This window comes from Trachemys scripta, chromosome 3 (assembly GCF_013100865.1).
Source record: "Trachemys scripta elegans isolate TJP31775 chromosome 3, CAS_Tse_1.0, whole genome shotgun sequence".
Taxonomy (NCBI): Eukaryota; Metazoa; Chordata; order Testudines; family Emydidae; genus Trachemys; species Trachemys scripta.
In genome coordinates this window covers 130415111-130426567 of record NC_048300.1, presented here as the reverse complement: position 1 = coordinate 130426567, position 11457 = coordinate 130415111, and the positions used below count along the sequence as shown (strand labels likewise).

Genomic DNA, 11457 nt, shown 5'->3' with positions numbered 1-11457 from the left:
ATTTATTTACAAAAAGTACAATGGTCAAAATTTTCACTTAAGCTGAGTGAGATATATATGGATGGTCTATTCAGTCTTTCTACTTCTATATGCTATAATTTTAAATAAGACACAGCTAGTAAGTGGCAGCCTTGAAAAGGTCCCTCAGAGCCAGAGAAGGTTATAATGTACACCTCTACCCCGATATAACGCGACCCGATATAACATGAATTCGGATATAATGCGGTAAAGCAGTGCTCTGGGGGGGCAGGGCTGCACACTCCAGTGGATCAAAGCAAGTTCGATATAACGCAGTTTCACTTATAACACGGTAAGACTTTTTGCCTCCCAAGGACAGCGTTGTATCAGGGTAGAGGTGTAGTATAATCTCCCAGAACAGGAAGTTACTAAACCATATACCAGAAAATTTGCAAAACCTCAGTACATAAAAATCTGTAACATTAGTAATGTCCTTTGTTTGACTACATCTGACTGATTCATCCATCTGCATCCAGTTTGAGTTTTCAGACAACAGTTCAAGTCCCCAACTGTCTCCCACCCTTCAGAAGTTTACCAACTGTGCTATTTCACTTATCTTCACATATTCACAGCCTGAGAGCGTTAGTGATGCTAACATAGCGTTCAGGCCTGTATATTTGCCTGAGATAGAATTTTGGGTTTTCTTTGCCCGTTTGACTTATAATATTCTTACTAACCTGTGAACAAAGAACAAAGACACTCTGTGTTGCATCTGCCCACAACCAGAAGGGGTTTATAGCACAAAATAAAAAGATAAGGAAGAGAGTTAAAGTGTTGCTGGTTTTAGTGGGAGTTTAATATATGACTGTTTTGACTTCTACCTCAAAGCAAGGTCAAGCAACCAGTTGGGAGGGACAAGGAAAGGTTGGGGGGGAGAGAAAGGAGGCGTAAGAAACACTAAAAAGCCAAAGAAATGGTGACCCTGGCCAAAACACAACCTCACTCCCTACCCATCCCATGGGATACAAAAGAGGTGGTACCAAAGCCCCAGACTCTCGACCCTCCAAAAACAGAAAATTACCATAAATTGTAAGAGGTGGTGCTGGGGCGTGCACTACAGGTATAATCGAGCCTGCTAAGGAAGAGCTGGGATGGAAGAGGAGAGGAAAAATATCTACTGGTGTACAAAGCTATGGATATGCTTGCTTGATTAACCCCAATAAACACTGCATTACCTGCACTTCAGACTCTGGTCTTCTTTTTGTCTGCGTGACAATAACCAAGGGACGATGAGGGGAAGCCCTAACAGGGAGGATACTATTTTCATTCCACCCCAGCCTTCATTTGTGAACTTGGGTTTTAAAGAAACCCCATAACACTTACTCCACACTTAAAAATGGTGTTTCCTTTTCCCTACTGCACAAATCTTTTAAAATTATTTTAATCTGTGTCTGTTTAGAACAGGCAGAAGCCTGCACACATCTAAATTAATAGAGCATCCAAATTTAGAGTTCTCTTTATTTATACAAACCCCCCATTATATACTTACCCACAGAATTGTTTAAGATCATGTCTCCTCCATCTATGAAATTATACTTGACATTCTTATTTACCCTTCCCAAATATGCTCATAAGAGAACTCTCTTATAAAACACGATGAAGTTTAATATACATGAATGTCAACAATGTAACAAAATTAATGCCAATGTAGTGCTAGTAATAGATGTTCTGTATATGCTATTTAGCTACATCTATGGAATTTTTAAATACAGCAGTACTGTAGGTATGCTCCCTTTATTGGCAAGTCACTACCAATATCAGTGCAGTTGTGTCAAATAATGTAATTTCCATAAATACAGGATGTGACAAAATTCCAATTATTGGTAGAGTATACAGGTCTGTCTCATGTTACGCTGGGGTTACGTTCCGCAGTCAGCGCGTAAAGTGAAAACCCTTGACAATCCCTTAAATCACCCATAAAGTACAATTTTGTGTATACAACCCTGTACAGTACTATGTATTATATACAGCAATGTACAGTACAGTATATAATAAAGACTACATATGCAAAATATAATTTTAAAGTATTTTTAATAACAGAAGAATGAAAGAATAAAAATGAAAACAGTACAGTACAGTGCAATACTGTAAACCTGAACAGTCACCAGTCATCCTGGATATTCTTGCTAGACTTGTACTGTACACACTCCAATGATTAGTCTTCCTCTTCCCCTGACAACACTATCATTGAGTCGTCAGGGCCTGATGTCGATCCAGGCGACGATGGGCCAGGCTTGGGTGACAGAGAGCGAGTCGTAGACGAAGTGGTTGGCTCTGGTTCTGCTCGAGAAGTTGATTGTGTAGGCTCTGCTGCTGCTGGTTGTTTTTTCTTTAAAAACATGGCGATTGGCAACTGTCGCTGTTGTCTCTTGAGCTCCTCAAATATTTCTTGGTACGGTCTCAAATAATCCGTAATACTACATGTAACTTTGAGGCTTCGTTCCATAGAAGAATCATATTCAGAAATTAAATCATTCAAGTTTTTCGCTGCTTGGAACACTTCAGAAAATTTATGAAGATTCCAAGTTGCTGGCTCTTCCTGTTCGTCATCATCTTCGTCTTCTGTAGACGATTTTATCAGTTCCTCTAACTCTTTGTTAGTCAATGTTTCTCTATGGCCCTCAATTAATTCCTCGAGGATGTCAACGAAGCCATCACTACCCACTTGCCTGGCCACCTGAACAATGAGTTGCACTTCTTTGTCAATGGTCGGGAAACCCTTAAAATCATTCAGTGTCTTCCCACAGGTTTTGCCAACATGCATTGACTGTTTCAGGCTTGATAGCATCCATTGCCTGTTCAATATAAGTGATGCAGTCAGCAATGTTGAAGGCCTTCCAACACTCCATCACATTAACATTGGGATCAGCATCCATAGCGGTAAGGATCCGTGAGAATGTAAGCCTCGTGTACATGTCCTTGAAACAGCTAATGATGCCTTGGTCGAGAGGTTGGAGGTGGTATTGGGGGGGGGAAAGACGACTTCAACGTAGTTATGCGCAAACCGGAGTGCCGCAGGGTGGCCAGGAGCATTGTCTATGATCAGCAACACTTTAAAGTCAAGTCCTTTCTCTTCAAGGTACTGCTTGACCTCCAGAATGAAACACTTGTGGAATCAATCCAGAAATAATAATGCCGTCACCCAGCCTTATTTGATTGCCAGAACACAGGCAGGAGAATTTTGTTCTTGCCTTTTAGGGCATGGGGATTTGCAGCCCTGTAGAGCAAGCCTGGCTTTATTAAATGCCCAGCTGCATTTCCACAAAGCAACACAGTCACACAGTCTTTAGCTGCTTTGAAGCCAGGGGCTTGTCTTTCTGATTTCGACATGTAAGTGCGTGTGGGCTTTTTTTTTTTTTTTTCTCCAGAAGAGCCCAGTCTCGTCAGCATTAAAAACTTGTTCTGGAAGATAGCCCCTTTCCTCTATGATTTTCTTTAATTGTTCGGGATAGGCTTTTGCTGCCTCCTCATTGGCAGATGCAGCTTCACCAGTAGTCTGCATGTTTTTGAGGTTGAAGCGGTTCCTAAAACTTTTAAGCCAATTTTGGCTGGCTTTGAATTCCTTCTTATCAGAAGACTGTCCCTCTTCGGCGGGAGGTTTGAACAGCGCATAGATGCCTTTTCTCGCAACATGTTGCCATTGATAGGCACACGTTTATGGTTCATGTCTGCCAGCCATAAGTTTAATGCCTTTTCAGTCTTCACTAAAGTCTTATCACGCACTTGGCCCATCACCGTAGCAGTTACTGGAGCACTTGATGCCACGGCTTGATGAATTTCTGTCTCTCGAATCTTGATGACACAGATGCTAGATTCGTTGCGGCCGTATTTACGCGCCACGTTGGCGATGGACATACCGTCTCTCAATAAGTCCAACACAGCTAGTTTTTCCTCCAGCATTGGAACACATTGCTGTTTCTTCGGTTGAGCACCAGATGAAGTAGGTGCCTTGCATTTAGGGGCCAAGTTATACAGTACTAAAAATACATACTGTCTCTTTAAACAGTATAGGCACAGTAGAATCTCACTCAGCACGGCAAGATGCGCACAGTGAGAGGCACAGGGGGACTGAGTACTGTAGTGGGAACAGCAGATTCGCTTCTCCCATCTCACACTCACTCCGGGGCAGACACACAACTTTTTTTTTTTTTTTTTTGCCAACCCTCCAGGATTATTATAGGGGAGAACCTTATCACAGGCCTAAAGACATGCTTTTGCTGTCAAGTCCCCTCCAAAAAATATTTTAGTGGGAACAGCAGATTCGCGTCTCATGCTGGTGGAATCGCCCGCACTTCCCCGCCCCCGACCGCGCAAAGCTGAAATTGCGCATGTTAAATGTGCGTAAGATGCGACAGACCTGTATAAACCTTTCATACTTTTTTTTTAACTGAACAGGTAATATAAGATCTGGACTGAAAACCAAATGCAGTGCATCACGGAAGCTGTATTCCACAGTAGTGTATCTTAAACTTAATTGTAGCTGATTAGAAAAAATAAAAATAAAAATAAAAATAAAAATCTACGCATTCCCAAATGTCTAAACTGTCAAGATAACCAACTCTTCACAAAATTCTCACTTCTTAAGAGAAATAATAGTCTATTGAGAGCAGCGTATTATCCATTATTCTATATTCCAACCAGTAGCATTTGAACACAAAATAGAAGTGGTTGATTGAGGAATATAGTTCCAAAGCTGAACATTCATGGTGCACATGATCAGTTACTTGCACATATTCCTAATGGTGCTCGGTTGGGTTTAGCATATCTCATATTAAAGAATGATCCATATTTTACACACACAGCATATGTTACTTGATAGTCCAAAAAAGGAGAACTGCAAAAAGGTTAAGACATTTTCATCTAAAGAAAAAAATAATTAGAAGTCTATTACTTTTTCTCCCCAACCCCCACCCAATTGAATAATCTTAACAAATCCCTGGACCAAAACAAAAACAAAAAACCTCACATACTTTGAAAAACGATAGATGTTAAAAACTTTTTTCAAAGTACAGCTGCCTTTTAAAAAAAAAGTACTATCTATATTTTAATACATAAAATTAAGGTGCAAGAATTTTAAACAAAAATGAACTAAAGAGCTTTATTGACATCACAGTACATTCAATAGTAATTTTAAGAACATTACAGCTGAAAGAGAATGGCATGTTTTATATTCTTATTAAGCACTACTGTTTCTGAAAAAATTGCAATACAAAGAAATCCTATTATTTAACTGAGCAGCATTTGGAAAAAAATACACCTATTTACAGTTTAAAAAAGGATTCTGGTTTCACCTACACAGCCACAATGTGCCTCTATAATGAGACAAGCCCTTAAAACTCATGGAATTTTTTAATGTCATATCACTGGTTCCACATCATTCCTCAGCGTTTACGACGAGGAGGGGTAGTTGACCTGAAAAATAAAGGGAAAGGGGAAAAAGTTAATGGGGAAAGACACTCCGCCCCAAAACCACACATACTTTAGGCTTAACAATTAGTAATTTTAAAAGACTTCCCAAAATTACTTTTGCTCAAGACAACAAATATAACAAATACCGAATTTTATTTAAAAAATTTTATATGTTGTACACAGGAAGACGAATAGTAAAAAAAAAAAATAATCAGTCAAAATACTTAAAAAGTATACTACCTTGATCGTGACTTAGACTTGTGTTTGCGGCTTGCCTTCTTACCAGACCTTTGAGATTTCTCCATGGATCGTGACCGACTATGCTTTGATTTCTTAGCCTTCTTTTCTTTGCTGCTTCCTGGTGATTCAGAACTGCTCCTGACACTAGATTCAGAGCCTGAATGTCTTTTACTATCTTTGGTAGAACTTTTTTTGCTTTCCTGTCTAGAATCCTGTCTTAAAATTTTAGCAGACATTGAATTGCTGCGAGAGAGAGCTCTTTCACTATCTCTTTTTCTCTTTAACCTACTGTCATCATGATTGCCAGACTTACTGTCTTTTTCTTCTTTTCTTTGCTTCTCTTTTCTTTTCTCCTGGTCTCTCTCCCGTTCTCTGTTCTTTTTCCTATCTTTATCTATGCTCCTACTTCGTTCCTTTTTCCTTTCTTGATCTTTACCTTCACCCTTGTGCTTGTGCCTATTTCCACTAAGACTTCTATGCTGGTCATCACTTTTACGCCTATCTCGACTCCTGCTGCGACTAGCACGACTAGCTCGCCTATCCCTTGAGTGACTACTGCTTCTACGCTTCTCCCAACTTCTTTCCCGGGAAGGACTACGATTTTTTCGTCTCTCCCCCTTGTCCATGCTATTTCTACTAGACCGTCTCCTTTCTCTTATCTTTTCCCTACTTCTACTCCTCTCTCTCCTATTTCTATGAGAATAACTCCTACTTCTACTGCGCCTAATTTTATGTGATGGAGATCTACTGTGACTACGTCTCTTCTTCCTTTTAGGAGAGGAAGACCGTGAAGAACTGCGACTACTACCTGAGCTTGTACTATATGATGTACTAGACACAGTACTGCTGCTACTACTGCTTCTACTGTTGCTGCTAGTGGTACCACTACTAGAACTTCTTGACCTACTCCTTCCTGTTCTCTCTTTTTCTTTAACCTCTTTTTTGGGTTCTATATCTGGTGCAGTTTCACCTGGAGATCTTTTCTTTTCATTAAACACATCATCCTCTGTTTCCTTCGCTTCCTGTGGTGCTGAATTGCTATTTTGCTCTTTATTAATGAATTCATTCATCTCTTTTGCAATTTTTTCATTTTGTAGTTTTTCTTCTGGAAAAGCATATGAAAGAAAAAAAAACAGAAATAATGCCAAATAACATGGTACAGATACATGGCAAGAGAACAAATGTGCTGACTTTCTTGGCTAAGGAACAAGTTCCCAGACCACCTTAGTCATTTTTAGAAAACAATTCCCTTGCCACTCCTCACTACACCACCATCTTAAAGTTCCTGGATGACTTTTGCATCTTCTTTTAAGCCCCCCATGCTTAATACTGCTTAACATACAGGATTTAATTCACAAGCCTGTAATGACAGGGAGCTGCATGGGATGACCTAATTTTATGACACTGTAATTTAGAAGTGATTTCTAAAACCTGCTTTCTGAAAAAAAATTTTTTTTTTTTTTTTTTAAGGTGAAACAGGAGATATTTTTAACAGTTTTGGACGCTATTTTTGTTTACATAACTCAAGAATTTTGGCAAGTGATTAATTCATACTTTATGTTCGTATTTTAAATGTATCTTGACTTGATGCATATGGGTAAGAAAAACCATTCTGTTTCCATGACGACAAAATCACCTCAAAGCGATATGTACTGCAAGATGTGTTAACTTCTCCATTCCACCCTGACGGACCACATCTCTAGAAAAGGATAGTGGAGACTCCATACTCACTCATTCAATCATTAGGTTCTTTGTTGAGACTAATTAGCAGTGTTGTGGAGGGAGAGGGGACATGGTTCTAGTGGACATCTGTCCACTAGAAACAAGACTAAAGGCTTGTCTATACATGGAGTTTTAAAATAGCCCTTAAGCAAGAAAAATAAATACTTATGAATTTTATAAGGTTTTTCAGTGCATTACACACATTTTAAACATATTAAAGGATTAAGATACCACCATTTGAGGGATAAAAATTAATTTTAGAATACTTTTTCCCCTTAAATATAATTTTTTTTTAAATAGCAGAAGATACCGTTACATTAAATGCATACATTGCCAAAAATCTCAGCTATCCAGAAAATCTGTAAGTGCTCACCTTTTACAATTCAATTATAATCAACTCTGATATACAGCACACACAGATATGGAGTAACGAGATGTGTTTGTTTCGGCTGCATGTTGAAGAGGTTAAAGGTTGCCCCCCAAAATTCTACATAAAACTGAGTCAGCTGTACCTCACTGAACACAGATAACGATTACAGTTGTGATCCAAAAATGTATTCAACCAGGGTAAAGCACTTCTGTTGCAATAAAGCTTTTTTTGTCCATTTATGATAGAAAACTTCCATCCATTTACTGCTCTATCTGGTGATAATTTAGTCTGGCTAAATAGCTATGCACAACTCCATTGTTTGCTTGCTGTGACAGTTTAAATGGCAAAGTGAATACCTCAGAAGTGAAGTGTTTTCTAGCTAATGGGCTTGGGCCCATAGCTTTAATATTGCCTTTAAGTGGGGAATAATACATGATGAGCAGAAAACTAAACAAAAATAGTATTGTTTTCATGTAAATATCCTAATATAAATACAAATAAAAGCAGGGGAAGAGAAACTGAAAATTGAAAGAGGCAACATGGTTTCTAAACAGAAAGAGTTTAAAAGCCACACAAAACTTCGTTTGAGATACCCGAACACACACTTACTTATTGCAAGAACTGCCTTATGAAGAGACCACCTTTTACAGGGGTGGGGAAAAACCCAGGAGAATGAAGTGATCTGGAAGAGTTTTTGGGTCATTTTCACTTCAAGCTTCACAAAAAAACCCACCTTCTTGAATATTCAGCAATGACAAAGGTTCTGTGTTTGCTCATGTTTAACTAGAAGTAATCGAGCAGGCCAGGAAATTAATATTATAAAGGACCACCTTGACAACAAATTTAAAATAACCTTTCAAAATTCCATAGTTTCAATATTTTTCCTCAAGGAGACCTCTTCTCCCTCATGTAACCACAATACAGAGCACTTCCACATTCCTCTCCTTTGATATATGCATTTAATACACCTAAAGAGAGGAATGGAAACTAAATGTTGAGATATTACACCCCTTCCCTTTATGAAGGAATGGCTGATCCAGGTCAGCTTCCAGGCCTTTAAACAAAGGGGAGAAAATGTCCAACTTCAACACAACAGGAAATAAATATGCCAGTGATACACTGTTTGAACTTTAACTGCCTTGCCCTCATCAGATCCTGACTGAAGTAATGAATTGCCAACAGCCCCTTTTTTTAAGCAAAATGATTGGTAAACATTATTCTCTGCCTACATCCAGTGGACTTAACCCACTCTGAGACTTAAGTGAGCCTCTCACCCATGCATGTACCAATCACGATTGCTCTCCAGGCAGGAAACTCAGAAGTAACCCCAGCACATTTTCTTGTGCTGTAACCATCATGCATGAGGGGGGACTTAATATCCAAAGTGTTAGGAGAGGTAGGCCAGAGAGAGCTCTGATCAAGGCTATGTTCTCAGAAGCTATAGTTGGAGTGACTGAATGTGAAAACTGGAACCGACACCAAGTTATGAAGACACACATTTGGCACACAGAAAACAGAGTTCACTTTCTTCACATTTAGAATAGAGTGGAACCCAATAGGTGCCTTAGGCTACAAAAAGCAGTGAATATATCTCTATATCTGCTTTAAGAAATTGCAAATCCTGGGTCTTACTTTCTTCAAGGATTGAGCAGTCACAAATCACTCCAAACCAAAATTTCAGCAGTTTGAAAGAAGATAATCCCTCTGGCTGAGGACTGCTCAGCTTTCTCTTAGAGACCCAAGTTGCAGTATGATTTTCTTTGGGGGAAGAGTGGGGAAAACCCTAAGGCAAACAAGCAACATAAAAGTCTAACTATCCACAAAGAAGCATCCTATGCTAATCTAGGCCTAATGAAGTGACAAGAGAAAAATTCTAAAGAGGCAGGAAAAGGGGGAAATCCCCCCAAAAAATCAAAGCTTATCCAGCCACCAAGTTTTCACCATCTAGTGAGAGACAGAACCAGACTGCCCCTTTGAAATAGGGAGTGACATCACAAGAGATAATATTTTTCATGTATTTAGAATGTATATATAAAATTCTTCATCTACACAAACTCTTTTCTTCATCCACTAGTAGGCTGACATATACCCACTGTGTAGCCTGACAAATAGGTTTGGAGAATGGTTCTCAACCTGAGAACACTTTGTAAATGTATACTATTTCAAAGATCCTTGTGCAATGCAGTCCTTGTAAAATTCATTCGCATGTGAAGGGACAACATAAGGCTTATGTCCCACTTTAAAGAACAGTGGAGAAAAGGCTTCACATGGTCCCTCTCCATAGGGGTGAATTTTACCCTAAATCAGGATTGATATTTTAAAGGAATTTACTTTTGAAAACTATCTGTAGAACCCTGCACATACACAAAATTTGTATCTGCATCTGATCTGCAAAAACGATTTGTGGATATTTGCGGATATAAATCAGATATCCATGGATTTGCAGGGCTCTAACTATCGGTTGTAATTTGCTCTTTTTAAAACTGAGAAAGTAAATAAATAGTCTATGAAGAACATATATAATGGATTTTACAAGCAGGAAAGAAAAAAAAGGGACACAAACCCAGTTTTTGGCAAAGTAACAAACATTTTTGAGCAAAACTTTAGAATTAAGGAACATCATTTTTATATAAGGCTCCATATGTTTTAGCCTGAAAATTATTATTTATTTATATATGTATGTATATGTTTTTACAGCAGGAACACATTTAAATGACTTACCTTCCAGCTGTTTTTCTAGTAATAGTTGCTGCTCTCTCTCTTTTCTCCAAAATGCTTCCTGTTTTTGCCTGATTCTGTGTCGTAGTTCCTCATCATCAGTATCAGATGATTCAGAGCCTCTGTCACTCCTCTCATCTTCACTGTCTCCTGATCCATAACCACCCAGTCCACCTGCGTGCATAAAGCCCAGTCTATCACGAGGAAAGATTAAGCCTTGTTCTTAATATTTCTGTGGGGCAAAGAGGAGAGTACATTGCCCTTCTTTCACTTTCTCTTCTCTGAAGAAGCCACTTATTCTGAGGGAAGTGCCAATGCTGGTTGACTGGAGTGTTCAAGGCCCCCATTTCTGTACTGGTGCTTATTATCTGGGTTTACTCCTTCTGGAACAGCTTGTCTATTTCTCAGCAAGCAACCACTGTGATCATGGCACTTTTCTCATTGTATGGAAGGGCATGCTTCCACGGGCAAAAAAAAGCTCCATATAGAGCCAGTAACAATGCCTTCCCATGTATCAGCAAGCACACAGACAAAGCAGTGAAATGCCTGGGACCCTGTCCCTGAAGACATCTCTGCAATGACTTCGGCAGCCTTCAGTTGTCCAGGGCTTAGAATTCCTGAATGCCATATCAACTTTTCTACTGTGGTTTAGAAAATACTGTACGTCAAAAGGTACAGAGATGGAATAGAAATGGACTTCCCTTGCCCCCAAAAGAAAGGTCTGAGTATATACTGGACTGATACAAAGTAACCTTAAACATCTGACACAGAGGCATTTTACTTTCTTTCCATTTGAGTTTCTCTTAATCTTTATTACAATTAGTTTAAAAACATCTGAATAATTGGGACAGAGAACATTTCACCTTATGTAAAGGAGTTCAACAAAGTTCACAATATTGTGTAATCAGCACATGATCATTGACATTTTATTGTAGCACTGCTACTAGACTATGGTAAGATGACAACATTGGGAAAGAGCT

The 11457-nt window shown here is 39.0% G+C and overlaps 1 protein-coding gene across 1 annotated transcript in view; it reads right to left on the bottom strand.

Moving 5' to 3' along the window:
• Positions 1–4394: 4394 nt before the first annotated feature.
• Positions 4395–11457, bottom strand: part of PNISR (PNN interacting serine and arginine rich protein) — a 28970-nt gene continuing 21907 nt past the window's right edge. Inside the window, exons 10-12 of the mRNA XM_034765994.1 lie at positions 10481–10651; positions 5668–6772; positions 4395–5430 (exon numbers count right to left, since the gene is read on the bottom strand). Coding sequence (XP_034621885.1) covers positions 5400–5430; positions 5668–6772; positions 10481–10651 — 1307 coding nt within the window. The 3' untranslated portion in view covers positions 4395–5399. The remainder of the gene's footprint in view (positions 5431–5667; positions 6773–10480; positions 10652–11457) is intronic.